The sequence below is a fragment of the Apis laboriosa genome, unplaced genomic scaffold, assembly GCF_014066325.1.
Source record: "Apis laboriosa isolate Shangri-la unplaced genomic scaffold, ASM1406632v1 scaffold112_cov148, whole genome shotgun sequence".
In the NCBI taxonomy this organism is placed as follows: Eukaryota; Metazoa; Arthropoda; class Insecta; order Hymenoptera; family Apidae; genus Apis; species Apis laboriosa.
In genome coordinates, this window is record NW_025220865.1 from 6,131,810 (window position 1) to 6,150,892 (window position 19,083).

Sequence of the window (19,083 nt, forward strand, 5' to 3'; positions counted from 1 at the left end):
ATATATAATTTTTAATCTATTTCTATCTTTATCTCACTATTTATTATCCTTGTCTATATTTTTGTTTTTTTTTTATAATCTCAAACAAGATATATATTGTAGTTCTTTAGTGGTAATATAGAGGTCTATTGTGTTTGACATTCGTTTCACATTGTATAAAATTTTTGTATGCATATTTTGTAATTTGTATATTAAATGTCATATAAAATGTGCATATAATAAGTTTTTATATGATATATTTACATATATACATATACATATTTTAGTAAGCAAATAAGTATTTTAAAAATTGTATAAAGATATTTTAAAGAAATAATTCAAACATAACCACAAAATGCAATGAATGATATATTTAATTATAATAAATATACTTGAATTATAAAAATTTAATATACTTTTAAGAAAATAGAATTATAAATATTTTCAAAATTTCAATATACATATTCAAAATGCGTAGTCGTAGTAATTCTGGTGTTCGTTTGGATTATTATCAACGAATCGTACACAAAATCATTATGAAACATCAGAATGCAGTTACAGGACTTTTTCCTGCTAGTCCTGAAAATAATCATGCATGGGTTCGTGATAACGTATACTGTATTCTTGCTGTTTGGGGTCTTTCAATGGCATATAAAAAGATTGCTGATGCAGATGAAGATAGAGCCAAAACATATGAACTTGAACAAAGTTGTGTAAAATTAATGAGAGGTTTATTAATGGCAATGATGCAACAAAAAGGAAAAGTTGAACAATTTAAATCCAGTCAAAATCCATGTGATGCCTTACATGCTAAATATAGCTCTGTTAATGGACAAACTGTTGTGGGTGATACAGAATGGGGTCATCTTCAAATAGATGCTATATCTCTTTATTTATTAATTTTAGCTCAAATGACAGCATCCGGTTTACAAATTGTTTTCAATTTGGATGAGGTACATACATTATATTATAACTAATATTCATTTTATATAAAATATTCTTTTATGTTATATTTCTAAATATATAAAATTAATTTTAGGTTGCATTCATTCAAAATTTAGTATTTTATATAGAGTCAGCTTATTGTACTCCTGATTATGGAATTTGGGAAAGAGGAGATAAAACAAATCATGGATTACCAGAATTAAATGCTAGTAGTATCGGAATGGCAAAAGCTGCAATGGAAGCAATGAATGAATTGGATTTATTTGGTGCAAGAGGTGGACCTACCTCAGTAATTCATGTATTAGCAGATGAAGCACAAAAATGTCAAGCTGTTTTACAATCTATGTTACCACGAGAATCAAATTCAAAAGAATTAGATAGTGGATTATTATCTGTTATAAGTTTTCCAGCATTTGCTGTAGATGAACCTAATTTAATTCAATTAACAAGAGATGCAATTACTAAAAAATTACAAGGTCATTATGGATGTAAAAGATTTTTGAGAGATGGATATAAAACGCCAAAAGAAGATCCTAATAGGTAAAATATAATTTTTAAATTTTATTTTTGTGCATATTTTTAACATTTACTAATCAATTTTTATTAATTAATTATATTTATATTAGACTTTATTATGAACCATGGGAATTACGTATATTTGAAAATATAGAATGTGAATGGCCTTTGTTTTTTTGTTATTTAATTGTGGACTACTGTTTCCAAGGCAATAAAGATGCAGTAATAGAATATACAAAACAATTAGAACAAATAATGATTAAAGCAGAAGATGGAATAAAATTAGTACCTGAATTATATTCTGTGGAGACTGCAAATGTATCAGCTGAATATGCTGAACCAGGTAGTCAGAAACGTATTGCATTAGGTAGATGTCCATTTATGTGGGCTCAATCTCTTTACATATTAGGAAAATTATTACAAGAAGTAAGTATATAAATATAGGAAAAATAAAAATAGAAATTTATTTAATTATCTTTTTTAAATCATATTTCTAATTAATAGGGATTTCTTGCTGTGGGAGAATTGGATCCATTAAACAGACGTTTATGTAGTGAAAAGAAACCAGATGTTGTAGTACAAGTTGTTATTTTAGCAGAAGATGCTGAAATTAGAGAAAAAATAGCTCAACATGATATTCATGTACAAACAATTGCAGAAGTTGCACCAATTGAAGTGCAACCAGCAAAAGTTCTTAGTCATTTATATACATATTTAGGTATTTTTAAAATAAATTTATCAATTTCATAAATTTATTATTTATTTTGTAAATTTTAATTATTTTTGTATTTATTTATAATGTTTTTTTTAGGTCGAAATAAAAAGTTAGGATTATCTGGGCGTAAATCAAGAGATGTAGGAATTTTGAGTACCAGTAAATTATATTCCTTGAATGATAAAATATTTGCATTCACTCCACAGGTAGGCATTTTGATATTTATCGAACTGTCATCTCTCTGTACTTTTATTTCTTTTCTTATGTTGCCTCTTGTTCTTGCATCAAACATTAGTTGACAGACATGACCCGCTTCTACATCGCATCGGACTATGAGCTCATGATTGACATATTCAAAGGCGAAATTAATTTCTTGAAGTCTAGCTGGCAGAACATGTTAGGCCGGCCTCTTGTGGTCATGCCCCTCAAGAACATTCATCTAGGTACAGTAATTTAATATTTAAAAACTATAGTTTTCATCTGTGTTACTTTTTCTTGTCAATTACATAAAAAATTGTAATGATAAAATTTCATGATTATAAAGCTTCAAAGTAACAGAGATAAAATATATAGTTTTTAAAATATAAATAAAGAAGTTTCCTTTCGGAATTTTAAAGTTTCCTTACTGAAATTATGCAAATACATTATCCAAAGAACATCTAACATGTCTGCCTGCATGCGTGCATTTGTTTTTGTTATCAGTTTTGCTTTAATGGCTATGGAAGGTCTTAATGCAATTTGATTAGCTATTATTAATATTTTGCTAATTATTAATTTTTATCGTATAATAAGTTAAGTGTTATTGTCTTCATCATGAGCAAAATCAATTAATGTTGAATATTTTAACGAAAATAAAATAGTTTAAAAAAAACAAAGAGGAATTGAGGAAAGGCCGTTTTCTCTTCAATATAAAATCTAACATTCTAAGAAGACAGCTTATGTGTGCGGTGGTGTGCGCGTTTGTTGCATGTCTTAGAACTTTGACGCGGAGGAGTACTACACGACAAATGATGCAGCCCTCCTTGCCAACACTTTTACAACCAACTTGGCCTTCCTCACCATCAACTGGAAGCAAATGCTCGGCAGGCCAACTATAACACTTGTTGCTACTCATAATCATCTAGGTATGCCACAGGCAGCTTTAGATCATCATTCAGGATAAAAATTTATTTAAAATGTGTACTAAAAATAGGATAGAACTTTTTTAAAAACAATATGTTAGAACCAATATAAAATTTGCACATTGCTTCTTTTATTTTTTGACAATAAAATCAATATTATATATTATATATATTTTATATTATATATAATACATGATTGTCATTTCAGATCAAGGAAAGATACCATTAGCAATGATAACTACTATGAAAAAATTAAAAAGTGGTTATATTAATGGTACTCGAGTTTCGCTAGGAAACTTAAATGATTTTTTGAGTACATCTTGCATTACAAATCTAAGCTTCTTAGGAAGTTCTGAAGATGGTAGACCCGATAAATTAAATCCTCAGGTAAATAATATTTTTATTAGAAATTAATGTAATTTAATATTTTTAAATTATACACATTTTAGGTTCAACAATATTTAGAAGAACATTTGATGCGTGCATTTCCACATCGTACAGGTCTTCTTAATAGACCTATAATTAGAAGTGGAAAAAATTTAAGACGCAAAATGTCAGTAAAAGGAGCTATAAAAAAAACAAGATCAATTGCTGTAGAACGTAAGTGATATTTATTTTCTTTATTATTATTACAAATTACTTAATTTTTTTAACATTCTTATTGCATGCTACTTAAAGTGGATCCTTAAATATTTATACAATATGATCCTATACTATGGTTCCTACCATCCTACAAGAATGTAAGTTTACTAACTCTTAATTTCCAAATTATAATAATAAAAAAGAAAATATAAGAATAAAAAATTTAACATTTTTAAAAAATTAAATTTTTTTTAAACACATTATTACAAATTGAACTCAATATAATAACTAAATAATTCGATAATTAGTAAAATAATTTTGAAAAAAAAAAGTAATTATATAATTTGTAGCTGAAATTCTTGGGATGGCAGGAGAAGATAGAAGACTTTCTGCTGTTTTAAATACAAATCCATTTATTGAAGTGACAGATACAACATTAACTTCTAATCCTATGCAATCAACTTCAATGGATCGAATACCTTCTCCTACAAATGAATTATTATCATGGACAAATTCTCCTAAGTTACATAGGCATAGAGGTATAAATGAAACTCAATATGCAGATACAGAAGTTGAAGAATTGTTAACTATGCTTCGAGAAACAGAAAGTTTAGAAGAACAAGGAGACATTTTACAATATCTTGTAAGTGTAATTTAATATAAGAAAGAAAATATTTTATTATATATAGTAGATTATTATTTGCATAGAAATAATTAAGAATAGAGAATTGTTTATTTAAAATCTATTTTAAAAATTTTTTATGAAATGTATTAAAAAAGTAATGATTAATAATGAAACAATGTATTTTTTATATAACATATGATTAATTTTTTATATAATTATTCTTAATTCAATAATGAAAAATTCTTTTAATAATGATTGAATATATAATATTTTAACTTTTTAATGTCTATATAATTTTTTTAAAAATAAATGATTAAAGGAAATATAAACAATAATAATAATAAGGAAATACAATAACAGTATAATTAAAAAATTTTACTTCTAATTAGTTTTACTTCTAATTTTATACTTTATCTAAATGAAATAGCTTTATTTTAATTAACATTGAGAAATTATTTACAAAACTTTAAATATAAGCATAATATATATAAAAAAATTGTATTATGTAAGTATTATGTTTTGTTAAAGGATTAAAGATATTTTTAACTTTATTTAATAATAATTTCCAATTTAAACATTTAGGTTGATTCTCAAGGTCTATATTTTAATACTGGCATGGTAGAAGAAGGTCATCCAGTTTTGATAAAAGATTTACTAAAAGATTTGTATGAAAAAGCATGTCAACAAAAAATGTGGGGTATTGTACGTCATACAGCTGGTATGTTAGGAAAACGGGTCGAAGATTTAGCCAAAGCAGTTACTGATTTATTAGTTCGTCAGAAACAAGTTACGGTTGGAATGCCACCAACTAACGAACATACTATTGTTGCTCCATTGCCAGAAAATGAATTACGAACTTTAATTCATCAAGCATATGGAGATGATGAATCTACTGCTATGTTAACACAGGAATTACTTGTGTATTTAGCGATGTTCATTAGAACTGAACCACAATTGTTTCATGAAATGCTTAGACTTAGAGTAGGTTTAATCATTCAAGTAATGGCTACTGAATTATCAAGAACTCTAATATGTACTGGAGAAGAAGCATCTGAACATTTGCTAAATTTATCACCTTTCGAAATGAAAAATCTTTTACATCATATTATGAGTGGAAAAGAATTTGTTATTAGTAGTGGTATGTTTATCATATTTTTTATTATTATATTCTTAATTTACTTAATAAAATAAAATAAAAATATTATTATTTAAATATTTTTATCAAAATAAGAATATTTTCATTTTTAGTTGGTCGAGGAAATTTTTCTGTTATCAGTTGCAAATCTAGTAAAGTCAGTAAGGTAATAAAATTATCGATATGACGTTTATTAGTTTTAATAGTTTTATTATAATTTTAATATTTTTTTTATATATTTCAGAAATCACAAATTGGAGGTTTCTTAAGTCCTGATCAAACTGATGGTAACGAAGCAGAACCAGATCGACAAGGTCAATGGCTACGACGAAGAAGATTAGATGGTGCATTAAACAGAGTACCAAGAGATTTTTATCCTCGAGTATGGCAAGTACTCGAACGAGTAAGTATACTTATTATATCTTAAATTATAATGAATAAAATTTTTCTCAAAATTTGAAAAGCAAGTAAGATAACATATATAATCCTATTCGTTATTGCTATATTTATATATATTTATAAATATATATATAGAATATATAAAGAATATCACATATATATAAAGAATATCACTTAATGATTAATTAAATCAAGATATTTAACAATAGATATTTAACATAAAAAAAAACTGTTTTCATATTAGATTATAATTATAATTAATTCAAATTTTTTCAAATTTTATTTTTAAATTTTAAAATTTTGTTAAAATTTAAGACAACTTATATTTAAAATTTTTCATTAAAAATTTCAACTTTTATAGTGCCAAGGTTTAGCAATTGAAGGCAGAATTCTACCTCAAAATCTTACTCAGGAAATGACACCAGGAGAATTAAAATTTGCACTAGCTGTAGAAACTGTGTTAAATACTATACCACAACCAGAATATCGTCAACTAATAGTCGAAGCTTTAATGGTATTGACTTTAATAACTGAATATAATGTAGTAACTTCCTTGGGTGGACTTATTGCTGTTGAACAATTAGTTCATAAGGCTAATGCTATTTTTTTAGATGATCAGGTATAATTTCAATATTTAATATAATAGCTATGAAGTAAGGTATACATATTGAATCTATTTTAAATAATTAGATGAAGATCGATGGTGATGCTACTTTATGTTGTGCCAAACCAAAAGAACAACGTGAAACAACTGCAATGGGAAATCTACTTTGCGGTGGAGCAGCATATGTTTGTCAACATTTTTATGATAGTGCTCCAAGTGGTAGTTTTGGAACAATGACATATATTACAAGAGCAATAGCTACATTATTAAATTGTTTACCAAAAGATAGTGATTTAGAATGTTCAATATCATAATTATTTATTTTTTAAAAATAAATAATAAAATTTTGAAGTTGATTTATATCTATCTATATCTTATAATTTATATTTATGTTAATTATTTAGAATTTGTTTGTGAAATATAAAAATTTAATTAAAAAAAAAAATATTGTTCAATTTCTAATAAAATTACCAGCATTTTTAATGCATTAGATATATGATAATTTTTACTAATCTATAATTAAATTCTTTCATTTTATTTAATTATATTACAATGTAATATTATAATGTATTATACAATGTAATACATATATTATTCCGATTTTGAACTCGTAAAAGGATTCCAATTTAATTTCCATGTTGAAGACCTGTGAAAATAACTTTCCATTAATAAAATAAAATAAAAAACTCTATTATTTTTTTTTCCTTTTTTCATTAAATATAAAATTAAATAAAAGGTAATTTACTAAACATACTTTTCTAAAGTTTTTTTTGCTTTTTCAACTTCTTCTTCTTTAAGTTTAGCAATTAATTCAGATCTAAATTGAAGTTTTAAAGGTAATATTTTATTTACTTGTTCTTTCTGTTTTATCCATTTTTTACAAGCTTCCTTAAATGTTAAACCATACCATTCAATTTCTTCTCGTGTATACTACAAATATACATGTATTATTTAATATATTAATTAAATAATTAAATATTAAAAATAACAAAATAATTAAAATAACAAAATTAATTAAACAACATATTAATTAATTAAATGTTAATTACTGGTGTTAAATATTCTTTATATTTAGTATAAATTTCCTCTCTTTTAACAGTATCATTTGGATATAAAGTTTTGTCAGCCAATGACAAAAGTATTTGACGTTTTATTTTTAGTGCTAGTTCAGACTTTAAATCGCAGGCAGGAGTCTATAAATGATAAAATATAAAATATGATATTTGAAATATGTAAATATTTTTTACAAGTAAACAATATACCTTTAATAAATAATGATCAAAACCATAATGTTCATTAATTAAATCAATAGTTCTATTGGTGATAACAACACTCAAATATGTATCTAATACTTCACTATAAACCACAGATTTTTTAAGTGTAGGAAACCAAAAATGAGGGTGTCTGCGAGCATATTTATTTTTTTTTGTAAAACCTTGTATTACAGCTTCACCACCCCATATACCTTGATGAAATTCTTTAGGATATAATAATGGTAATGGTACATTTTGAACTGGATATCTAAAAATTAAAATTTATTTAATAATACTAAGTTTAAAAGAATATAAAAATAATGATAATAATAAAGATATTAAATATCATTAATATAAGAAAAAAATTATTATTGATATATAATACATTAATATTTTAATTCAATATTTAAGAAAATCAATATTAAAGAAAAAATTCTTTAATCAATATTAAAGAAAAGATTTAACAAATTTATTATTATTATATTAATATATTATTAATTATTTACACTTCTTCTGTTTCTTCATTTCTTACATATTTGCCCTCTTGCTTTATATAATGCACAGCAGTTGGTATTTGTATTTTCCATTCTCTCCAAAATTTTTTATATTCTTGTGGTAATTCTGCACCAATTCCTTTTGACCATCGAGTTGGTTTTGGCATATAATATAAACGCTAAAATTTTGAGTTTCATAACACTTTCATATGTATGATTCATAAAGACTTATATATATATATATAATTATTAACATTATAAAATATTTTGAAATTATTAAAATAATTCTAAAATAATATTTTTTTCTTACAAATATAATAAATAAATAAATAAATATATATATATATATATAAAATATACAAAATATAAAATATATAAATATTTTTTTGAGGTTAATTTTAAATAAAATTATTAATTATTTTTTAATATAATATTTAAAAATTACCTTAGTCAGTTCTTTCATTGACATATTTTACGATTTAATTAGTTTTTCAATAAAATAGAATAATTATTATATTTAATTTAAAAATGTTATATTAAATATAGATGAAGTATAAATTATACATATGTATATGTATATTTGCTGCAATTTGTAATTGTTACTTTCACGGAATAGTTACATTTGTATTTTAAAGTGTGGTATAAAATAAGTTTATCATACAATATATTTTTTATCTCATGATTTGAGAAATCGTAACTTTCCTTACTATTTTAATATCAATTCCAAACGATACAATATAAAATAAGATTAACGTAATCAATAATAGGTTAAAATAAAATTTAATTATTTAAATATAAACAAATAAATTTGAATATCATAAATAAATATTTCATAAAATTGTGGGAAGCCTTTTTTTTTAATGTTTACATTAAGATTGTTTTATTTTGTATTTCAATAGTCTAATGCTAATAATGATCAGTGATGACAGATCTATGTTAAACATGGTTTATACATCGAGACTATATTTTGAACAATAAAAAATAACAATAAAAAAAAAAAAGAAGAAATATATAATTATTTATAATTATAAGTTAAGTTAACAAAATAAATTTTATACTTAAAAGAATATAAAAATATATAGTTGAAAATTTTTAGTAAATAATATTATTTTGTATCTTATATAATGAATATCTTGTACTAATTATTCTTTAAAAATTATTGATACAAAATTTGAATAATAAAATGAATACAAAAATGACAAAGAAAGAAATTATACAAGCTGTAGTACTTGCAGATGATTTTTTAACAAATTTAACACCAGTACAAAATATATTTCCAAGAATATTGATGCCCATAATAAATATTCCACTTTTAGATTATTTAGTGGAAACTCTTATTAAATCTAGAGTACAAGAATTATTTCTTTATTGCAGTAAATATGTGGATTTAATAAAAAAATATATCAAACATAAAAATTGGTCAAAAATATCAATTTCTTTAATTGTATCAGATGTTTGTACTTCTCTTGGAGATGCTCTTAGAGACATTGATACAAAAGGTTCAATACGTAATCATTTTATACTTATAAGAGGAGATGCATTTATTAATGCTAATCTTACAAATCTCTTAATAAATCATTGTACAAAACTAAACGAAGATAAAGGTGCAACAATGACTATGGTGCTAAGAAATATTGGTTCTACAAATCAATCTTTTTTAAAGCAAGAAACATGTTTAATAGTTTCTGATAAAAGTAGTAAAAAAATTTTACATTATAGTAAACTAAGAAATGATGAAAAAAAAGTAAAATTAGAATTAAATTGGTTTTTGAATCATAGTGAAATTGAAATTAACACTTGTTTTTTGGATACTCATGTTTATTTATGTTCTCCATCTGTACTTCCATTATTTTCTGATAATTTTGACTTTCAAGTAAGTAATATAACTTAAAATACATAAAAAAATTAAATCTTTTAAATATATATATATGATAATTATAATAAATTTTTTTTTAAATATGTTTATGATATGATATTAAATATTTGTTTAAATTTTTATAAATGTAATTAAAAAGAAACATTATAGAATAATAAATAATAATTCTTATATTTTTTATTGACAGACAATGGAAGATTTCATTCGAGGAGTATTGATAAATGAAGAAATTTTGAACTCTCGAATTTATTGGCAACAATTAAATCCTAAAGACTATAGTTTGCCAATTGTATCATGGAATGCATATCATATTTTGAACAGAGATATTTTGAACAGACATAGTTTTCCACTTACACCAAATGCTATTCCATTTTTAAAAGATTTTATTTATATGCCAAGATGTACATATAAACATAGAAGTGCAACTCTTGCTAAAGGTTGTATATTAGAAAAAGATAGCATATTATGCCAAAATAGTATACTTGGAAATGATACTTTTGTTACAAGATCAATTATTGGAAATAATTGTTTAGTAGGCTCTAATGTAACAATTAAGAATTCTTATATTTTATTAAATAATAAAATTGAAGATAATTGTTGTATTACAAACAGTATAGTATTTTCAGATTGTATTATTAAACAAAGTGCGCAAATAAATGGATGTATAATATGTCCTAAAACAATTATTGATACTCAAATAGAATATATTGATTCTATTATAGAATCAAAGAATAATAAAATTTCTATAAAAAAAATATCAGAAATTAATAAAGATAATGAATTTCAATTTTTCAAGAATTATGATATGATAGAATGTGATAATTATTCTACAGATACATCAAGTATTGATGAAGCTTCTGAATGTAATTCACCAATTCCAGATGATACAAATATGTTCTTATCTGAAGTTATTGATAGTTTATTACGAGGTTTTCAAGATAAACTTAATTGTGATAATTTAATTTTAGAAATAAATTCATCAAGATATGCATACAATATTACCATGAGCGAAGTAACATATAATGTTATTAAAGCCATATTAAGTTTGCCTTTTCATTATCTATCAGAAAAAAAAGAAACTACAACTAATCAAAATTATCAAAGAAATTTAAAAATTATGGTAACATATTTTTATCCAATTATCTCAAATTATATTAAAACAGAAGATGCGCAAGATGATTGTTTACATGCAATAGAGGAGATAGCAAGTACAACTCAAGAATTATTACCATTTTTACAACATTTGTTGCATATGCTTTATGATAAAGATATATTATCAGAAGAAAAAATTTTAGAATGGTATGAATCTGATGATAAAGATATTGATTCTTTTGAATTTCAAAAAAATAAAGTGAGAACTGCAATAAAACCATTTATTAAATGGTTGAAAGAAGCTGAAGAAGATTCTAGTGAAACTGAAAATGATTAAATATATATTAAATTTATAATTTAGAAAATATTTAGTCAATAATTTAGAAAAAATTTTTCAAACATCTTTATGATAAGAAATGAAATCTCTTTAATTCTTCTATTATATTTCTCTTAAAAATATTAATAATATTGAATCAAATGTAAAATGTAAAATAATAACATTTCCCATATATAATATAATATTTTATTTTTGTGTTAATTTTTTTTTTGAATAACATTTTGAGCAATATTATTGATCATATGTAAATAAATTATATTTTGCAGAATATTATGCATATCGAATATACTGATTCTATTAAAACATTTTGAATTATATACTATATAATAAAAATAGAAATATAAATTATTCTATAGGCAAAATAGTATCAATTAAATTATGCCAAGCTTGATGACGATGATCCGGAAATTTGATTACATCTATCCAATGTCGTAATCGTGCTCCTTTACTATTACGACTTAGTTCAAGTCCACCTAAATAAAAATATAAAAGATATTACTAATAAACGTATATAGAATAGGGCATATAACTGAAACTATTTTGATTATTTTATAAGTAATAATTTTAATGAAAAATATTTCAGATAAAAGTTGAATGATGTTAAAAAATATGTAATTTAACACAAATAGTTTTTTTTATAATTGAATGCATAAATAAAGATCAAATATGTTTCCTTAAATTATATATTTTTTATTATATTAATTGATTTCATTGATAATTTTTTTATAAAAAGTCGAAATTATTTAACTCTTATGAGAAAATTATTTTTTATTAAAATCATTTACAAAATGATCAAAGTAGTTACATGCCATATTTTGTATAAATTTTCTCTTTTCGATATTATATGTAAGAATATAATTATTAAATTAAAAAAAAAATACATAGTGCATTACCAAGATAATCATTATTCTTGCCAAAATCCTTATCCCATACTGTGAGATATAATGTTAATTTCATAAGGTCTGTTAATCGAGCAGTAAAAGTGAATTCTTCATTCCATTCTGGGTTTAATGTTTTCCATTTAATTGTTGTATTTTGCGCATTACGACTTGTGATTTTTTTTGATATTAACTTTTTACCGGTAATACGAGCAATTGAATAATCGAAAATACGTTGACGATGATTGTTTGTCACGTTTTCTATAAGGCACAACTTGACAAATGGATCAGAAAATCCGTTACTATCCATAGGAAGAAGATTTATAGCTCGATGAATTGTAACTATCAATGCTCGCCGCCTTGTGCAATAACTTAGACTCACTTGAATCTGTCCTCGTCCACTGGAAAATACGCCCCAAGCTGCTTCTTCGTTGTCCACCTATGCCAACGTCGAGCTCTTATATCTTAGTGTCTGCAATAACGTAAGTAAAGTCGACCGTCGCGAAAAATTTAAAACGCGAAAAATGATTATGTTTATGAAGATCATTAATTAAAAATCAATAGAATTTTATATATAAAGGAAAATAATTAACAAAATATATCAATTCGAAGCAGAAAACTTAGCAGACATTATATCAAATATTAAAAAATATTAACAAATTCGTTTCTTTTTGGTTTTTGAAAAAAATGAACTCAAATATAAACTTCGTAATAATCTTTTATGGCAAAATTAAATTGTTTATTTTTAAAGATTGACATTTTATTAAATATTTTATTATAATTTAATTATTGTTTAATTATATTTCAATCAATACTAATAATACTCAATATTAATATATATTATAAAATGAAATGTTATAAAATATTTAATAAGAAAATAAATTAATCTATACCATCATTTGATCAACAACAATTTTTACAATACCATGGAGACAAATATTATTTTTTAATATTTTTTTTTATACATACTGGATAGTGATCCTGTAATGGAACATTATAATGTTTTATTTGATGCGGTTGTAATTCATGCAGAGGAAATCTTGCTTCTCCTAGAAAATCTTGACCCGCTGGATCGTCCTGAAGAATCAAGATGTGCAATGCTTTGCCATTCCATATCTATCATGAAATATTAATTTATTTTTTTTTTTTTTTTCATTTAATTTCATGATATTTTCCATATTATTTAATTATCTGAAGAATTTTCACTTTTCATACATCAGTTTCCGTTGTTCCATAAAAGTTGAGAGTCTCGTTAAATTCTGGATCCCGCGTTTTGTGGATTGTCTTCGTTCGAAGCCGTTTTGTAATCGCAATTGAATTTACTGGTAATATATTGAGCTTGCAAAATGGATCAGCGAGATCATAAATATCCATTGGCTGTAAACCTCGTGCTCGTTCTACTTTGCATTGGAGGCACTGAATTATTGGGTCATATCGTAAAGAAATTTCAAGAGTTCCATAATTTTGTCTCGTTTCTGTTTTGAAAAATATAATTTTATTACTTTATTCTTAACGATATTAAATAAAATTTTCTGATTCATTTTTCAAGCTGTTTATTAATAATTATGAATGTATAGTTTCACAATAAGACTCGCGTGCCGCATTTATCATGATTTTTACTGCGGTTCACAAGTTGTTTGATTGTATATTTACCATAATCTGGTATTTGTTGTCGTATTAATTCGGTTTGATTGTTACTACGAAGATGTGAAAAACTGTCTTGTTCTGAATAAGATCGGTTTTTTTTCAGATCTATATATTTTTCGTGAATCTGAGATTGTTCTGAAATTTGTTCCGTTGATGTAATTGTCGGTATCGTTGAAACTGTTGTAAAATTTGATCTGTAAAGTATCAATTGAGTATCACCTAAACTTCTACTCTTTTATTTATTATTTTTACATACCTGGAAGATTGTACCTGAGAACTTTTTAATTGATCGCATAAATTAAACTCTAATTTATGACCAGTTTCGTTAATATCATCAAATTTTTTGCTTTTTTCATCGATAATTTCATCTTCGAATGATACGTGTTGTTCAATTTGAAACTCATTGGAACTAGTTCTTCTATTTATCCGTGAACGAGGACTAGTAGGAGATGGTGAAAGACGACTGCATTGAGAGATAATAGAAAGGGTAGATCTATTTAATTGATCTAAATGCTCTTCTCGATTATTTAATGGTGAGGAAGCGTTTGATCGTTGTCCCGATGGCTTGGATGTATTATTATTTGTTTGAATAGAATTTAATAATGTTAAATGAGTTTTGCTACTACTATCTTGATTTTTTTGTAAATTAAGAAATGAATTAGATTGTCCTTGAGCTAAAGCAAGCCGTCTTGTCGCTTCTTCATCAGAAGAAGAATCTTGTAATTCAGTAGATTCGAGAGACTTATTACCTCCGATTGTCCAAGTAGATGTTTTATGAATAGATCGTGACCATCCTCGTTCCTATAATTTTAAGAAATCCATATTATATGCAGTATTATAATAAATATATAATAATATTTCGATGAATTTTTTTTTTCTCATTTTTCATTTGTCACCTTTTTCTCCGGTAAAATGTACTTTGGCATTCCTTTGATAAACCAAGCTCCACTTTTTTTCCACATTTCTCTCGTCTCGGCACAGATTCGACAAAGATATTGTCTCTGACTGCTGCTCGATCTTCTAACGATTCGTTGCATAGTTATTTTTTCTTGCATTCTTTCTCTTGTTGTGGAAAGATTCGAAAATGTTGAGTTCAATTCGATACCACATTTCTGACATATATATCTTCGACAATCTTTACAAAGATTTGCCGATGCACCTAATACTGCACCAAATTTTTCACCACAAAGGGCACAAGAACATACACAGTGTGTATTATTAAAACATCTGCTACTACATCTTTTTTTTTCATTTAACCTTGTTGTAGTTACAATACAGACATTACGTTTCATATTCTCTAATTTTTCTACTAATCGGCCAATTCTTTCTTGTTCTGATAAATTTAAAGCTTCTGCTCTCTGAATTACCTACATCACCGAAAAATAAAAATAATAAATTTACGAATATTCTATAAAAATTGAATAAAATTAAAAATCAATTTTATTCAATATGCATATGTAAGTATATTATTGGATTAATATTTTAAAAAAAGAAAAATTATTGAAAAATTAAAAAAAAATGGTATGATTTAATATTTTAAATTATATTTATATTAAACATTTTTATTAAATATTTTATTATATTTATAATTAATATTTTTAATTTCTCATTGATCTTAAATCTCATGATATCATTAATTTATCTCATGATAAATTAAGATAAAAAAAAAGTTATATTTATAAAATTTACCTGTATAATTGTTTGTTGTTCTTCTTCACTAAGTACAAATGATTGTGCACATCTATTTGTGCCACTTGTATAAGAATTAGAAAATGTACCCCATTTTGAATCTAGAGAGGCAGTTTTTACAGACCAACCTGTTTGCAATCTATTACATTTATTTTATTAATTCATAAATATATATATATATATATATATATATATATATACATATACACATATTTATGTTATTAACAAAATCATTATGTAAAAATTTAAATGAAATAAAAAAATAATTCATATTATATAATATAAAATATATTATCTATTTAATTATCATAAATATTAATGTTTAATATTATATATATTTATATACATTATAAATATGTATATTGAAAATATATTGATGCTTACTTTGCTCTCAATGATAGATGTCTATCATTTGGACAAACCCATCTGGTTCCTCCACTTATATCCTTTACTGTCATATCCATTTTTTAATTTAATACAATTTTCAAATTAATTTAAATATATTATGAATATTTTGTAATATACATCAGTCTGTAGAGAATAAAAATATGCAATCAATTACAATTTGACATTAGATTCGTAGAATATGATATATAAAAAAAGTTAATTAAATAATTTTTATAAATAATAGTAATTTTTGCAAAATAATTTTTATATTTTTTTCGTAATCTATACATTAAAACAAATCGATTGATATATCACATATTGTATTTTATATATATCATTTTTATTCTATATGACTTTATGCTATATCATGATTTATTTTCATAATAATTTTCAAAATAATTAAATTTTCTATAATGATAATATCAAAAAATTTAAATTTTATAAAAAGAATTAATAAACTTTGTGATATATATAAATCACTTTGATTACATCTATATATATATTTCTTGTTACATTGAATTAATATTTCTATCCATTTAAATAAATTTAAATAAATTTTGAAATTTTTCTTTCAAATTAAAAATTATACGCTTCATATTATATTTAACAACTCTTTACATTCCATTATATGTTGGAATTCTTGACATCTGTGTTATTCGCATTTTTTACGACTTGTTCAAATAATTTGAAGAATTAACTGATAACAATTCACATATATTTTAAATATCAAAAAGCAGATTTTTAATTTAATAAACAGCTTTATATAAAAATTTAAAGCAAATAAATAAATATATATATAAGGAAAAAATAATTGTACTGAGAAGTTACATTATTTTATATTAATAAAACTTTTGATTTCTTTTTTAACAATAATTTTTTAATAAAATAAAATTATTATTTGATTTAATGATTTAATGATATTAAAAATATCAAAAAATTTATGAAAATTTGATTAAATCAAAAGTTTTATTATCAAAATATTATTCATAAAAAGAATTAAATTAGTTTTTATAAAATAAATACTATTCTATAAAATTCTATATGTGTAATTTATTAAATATCTAATTATTTAATTAAAATTTAATATTGAATATTGGAAAATGTTAATAACGTATAATGAAGAAACTACTTAGATAAAAGTAAAGTTTAAAAGAACAGCTTCCGCTCAAAATAGATGCGCAACAAGTATTTACTATACTTCCGTTCCTATATTATTTAAGTAGCTAAAGGGAAACTATATTTGGACCTAAATCGATATTTCAATGTGGTTCATACCTACAACGATTCTTACTTTCTTAACATATCGCAACTGTATTAAAGTTACAAAAGATTTTAATTTCATAAGATAAAGAAAAAGTACAAAATGAATATAGCGAATAAATAATTTATGAAATTGCTATAGAAAATAAAATTACTAAAAATATGATTCGAGAAATTATAATATCTAAAATTGTTACGACTTTGTAAAATTTTTAGTATTTTTTTATTTTTGAATTATTTTAATTTTTAAATATAATTACTTGTTATTTTAAATAAATCAAAAACATATGTACTTACATAAAAACAAAAATGAATAATAAAAAAAGAGTTATAAAAGAATTAATAAAAGTTAATCCATTAATTATATATATGTTATCTATAATAGTAATGCATTCGTTGAAAGAAAAGAAAAATACAAAAAGTGGAACAAAGAGAAAGAAATTCGTGACGCGTGGCAAACGTATCGTAACTGAATAAAAAAAAATGAGCGCGGAAGTCCTACGTTAACAGGCGATCAATCGAAGCTTGTGACGCATGCCATTATTACTCATAGGATTGCGGTAATAGAATTCTTTTACACAAAGAGCAAATGAATATATTTATCATTAATGCAAAAAACTACATATAGTTTTAATTAATATATTATTATTTAATGATATGCTTGATATAAAACATTTTGATTTGAATTTTAATTTCTATTTAAATTTAAATACATTACATAAAATATATAAGAAATTTTAGAAAAGAAAAAATTAAAATAAAGATTCAATTTTCTTTTTTTTTAATAATAATTATTAAACTCGCATAATTTTAAACATATATATGTAGAGATAAAAACAAACGTAAAATTAAATACGATACTTAATATTTTAAATTAATATGATTCGTTTGTGTGTATTAATTTAAATGCTTATCATAACTATTTATAAGTGAAATTTAATTTTGATATATTAACTATTTCAAACTATGTGAATATTTATACTTACGTAAATATACTTTAACGTGTAATATATAATTTATAAATGAATAACTGCTTCGAATTAACATAATCATAAATGATTAAATGATTTATAAAAAATTACAAAATGCATAATATAATTTCAATAATTGTCCAAGATATTATTAGAAAAAATAAATGAGCACAGAATTGAACTTGCCACAGTACTAGCTATCCGACAAGTGGGTACTATTATAGCTGATACTGGCTTTACAATTTCGTTTCACTTTCGATACAGGCGCAGAAGGGTGCGTATAATTCACAGGGATGTATCTAACTAAAAAATGCACCTATGATACAGTATCTCTATTGAATTAAAAAAAACAAAAACTAAAGCAACAGATATTTATATTTATTATAAATATATTATATTTTTTTGTTCATTTCTCTTTTATATAATTAATATAATTGCGTAAAAATAATTTTTAATTTCATTCATTTTATATCGTTCGAAAGAAATTTTACATTTATATGTGTTCTGAAAATTTTGAACTAAATAAAAAAACAATTATTAAATATAAAATTATTTTTAAATATAAAATTAAAAAAAAA

General features: G+C 23.4%; 4 protein-coding genes across 8 annotated transcripts; 2 read left to right on the forward strand and 2 right to left on the reverse strand.

The window, feature by feature from the left end:
- The first annotated feature begins 322 nt into the window (after window positions 1–322).
- LOC122715348 (probable phosphorylase b kinase regulatory subunit alpha) lies at window positions 323–7,043 on the forward strand. Of its 3 annotated transcripts, none has more exons than XM_043937478.1 (14): window positions 323–932; window positions 1,019–1,464; window positions 1,551–1,866; window positions 1,945–2,158; window positions 2,252–2,361; window positions 2,451–2,598; window positions 3,485–3,663; window positions 3,726–3,876; window positions 4,209–4,501; window positions 5,066–5,621; window positions 5,732–5,784; window positions 5,863–6,021; window positions 6,379–6,636; window positions 6,708–7,043. In XM_043937478.1, the coding sequence occupies exons 1-14, from the start codon at window positions 450–452 to the stop codon at window positions 6,933–6,935; spliced, it is 3,594 nt and encodes a 1,197-aa protein (XP_043793413.1). In that variant the 5' UTR covers window positions 323–449; the 3' UTR covers window positions 6,936–7,043. The 3 variants fall into 3 exon arrangements, with proteins under 3 accessions (XP_043793413.1, XP_043793431.1, XP_043793422.1); XM_043937496.1 differs by having other exon boundaries at window positions 4,281–4,501; XM_043937487.1 differs by lacking the exon at window positions 2,451–2,598 and adding an exon at window positions 3,132–3,279.
- Window positions 7,044–7,135: 92 nt separating this feature from the next.
- On the reverse strand, window positions 7,136–9,055 carry LOC122712733 (39S ribosomal protein L28, mitochondrial). Its single transcript, XM_043932582.1, has 6 exons — window positions 8,814–9,055; window positions 8,381–8,547; window positions 7,884–8,142; window positions 7,671–7,814; window positions 7,376–7,551; window positions 7,136–7,267 (listed from the first exon to the last, which is right to left on the reverse strand). Exons 1-6 carry the CDS (start codon window positions 8,835–8,837, stop codon window positions 7,213–7,215), a joined length of 825 nt encoding a protein of 274 aa, XP_043788517.1. The 5' UTR covers window positions 8,838–9,055; the 3' UTR covers window positions 7,136–7,212.
- Window positions 9,056–9,551: 496 nt separating this feature from the next.
- Window positions 9,552–11,786, forward strand: LOC122712579 (translation initiation factor eIF-2B subunit epsilon). The gene is made up of 2 exons (XM_043932348.1): window positions 9,552–10,241; window positions 10,432–11,786. Exons 1-2 carry the CDS (start codon window positions 9,552–9,554, stop codon window positions 11,671–11,673), a joined length of 1,932 nt encoding a protein of 643 aa, XP_043788283.1. The 3' UTR covers window positions 11,674–11,786.
- Window positions 11,787–11,825: 39 nt separating this feature from the next.
- LOC122711541 (rabphilin-3A-like) lies at window positions 11,826–18,912 on the reverse strand. Of its 3 annotated transcripts, none has more exons than XM_043930408.1 (10): window positions 18,521–18,912; window positions 16,272–16,418; window positions 15,888–16,026; window positions 15,095–15,565; window positions 14,455–14,999; window positions 14,205–14,392; window positions 13,767–14,026; window positions 13,521–13,667; window positions 12,567–12,990; window positions 11,826–12,146 (listed from the first exon to the last, which is right to left on the reverse strand). In XM_043930408.1, the coding sequence occupies exons 2-10, from the start codon at window positions 16,349–16,351 to the stop codon at window positions 12,019–12,021; spliced, it is 2,382 nt and encodes a 793-aa protein (XP_043786343.1). In that variant the 5' UTR covers window positions 16,352–16,418; window positions 18,521–18,912; the 3' UTR covers window positions 11,826–12,018. The 3 variants fall into 3 exon arrangements, with proteins under 3 accessions (XP_043786343.1, XP_043786353.1, XP_043786360.1); XM_043930418.1 differs by lacking the exon at window positions 18,521–18,912 and adding an exon at window positions 17,832–18,159; XM_043930425.1 differs by lacking the exon at window positions 18,521–18,912 and having other exon boundaries at window positions 15,888–15,988; window positions 16,272–16,315.
- Window positions 18,913–19,083: the final 171 nt, after the last annotated feature.

Coding starts and splice junctions, on each gene's coding strand:
- LOC122712579 (XM_043932348.1), top strand. CDS start 9,552: ATGAATACAAAAATGACAAAGAAAGAAATTATACAAGCTGTAGTACTT. Junction 10,242..10,431: donor CTGATAATTTTGACTTTCAA/GTAAGTAATATA, acceptor TTTTATTGACAG/ACAATGGAAGATTTCATTCG.
- LOC122711541 (XM_043930408.1), bottom strand. CDS start 16,351: ATGGATATGACAGTAAAGGATATAAGTGGAGGAACCAGATGGGTTTGT. Junction 14,027..14,204: donor ACAACAAATACCAGATTATG/GTAAATATACAA, acceptor TTTTCAAAACAG/AAACGAGACAAAATTATGGA. Junction 12,991..13,520: donor CATTACAGGATCACTATCCA/GTATGTATAAAA, acceptor ACGTTGGCATAG/GTGGACAACGAAGAAGCAGC.
- LOC122712733 (XM_043932582.1), bottom strand. CDS start 8,837: ATGTCAATGAAAGAACTGACTAAG. Junction 8,548..8,813: donor CAATGAAAGAACTGACTAAG/GTAATTTTTAAA, acceptor TCAAAATTTTAG/CGTTTATATTATATGCCAAA. Junction 8,143..8,380: donor AATGAAGAAACAGAAGAAGT/GTAAATAATTAA, acceptor TTTAATTTTTAG/ATATCCAGTTCAAAATGTAC.
- LOC122715348 (XM_043937478.1), top strand. CDS start 450: ATGCGTAGTCGTAGTAATTCTGGTGTTCGTTTGGATTATTATCAACGA. Junction 1,465..1,550: donor CCAAAAGAAGATCCTAATAG/GTAAAATATAAT, acceptor TATTTATATTAG/ACTTTATTATGAACCATGGG. Junction 3,664..3,725: donor CCGATAAATTAAATCCTCAG/GTAAATAATATT, acceptor TACACATTTTAG/GTTCAACAATATTTAGAAGA.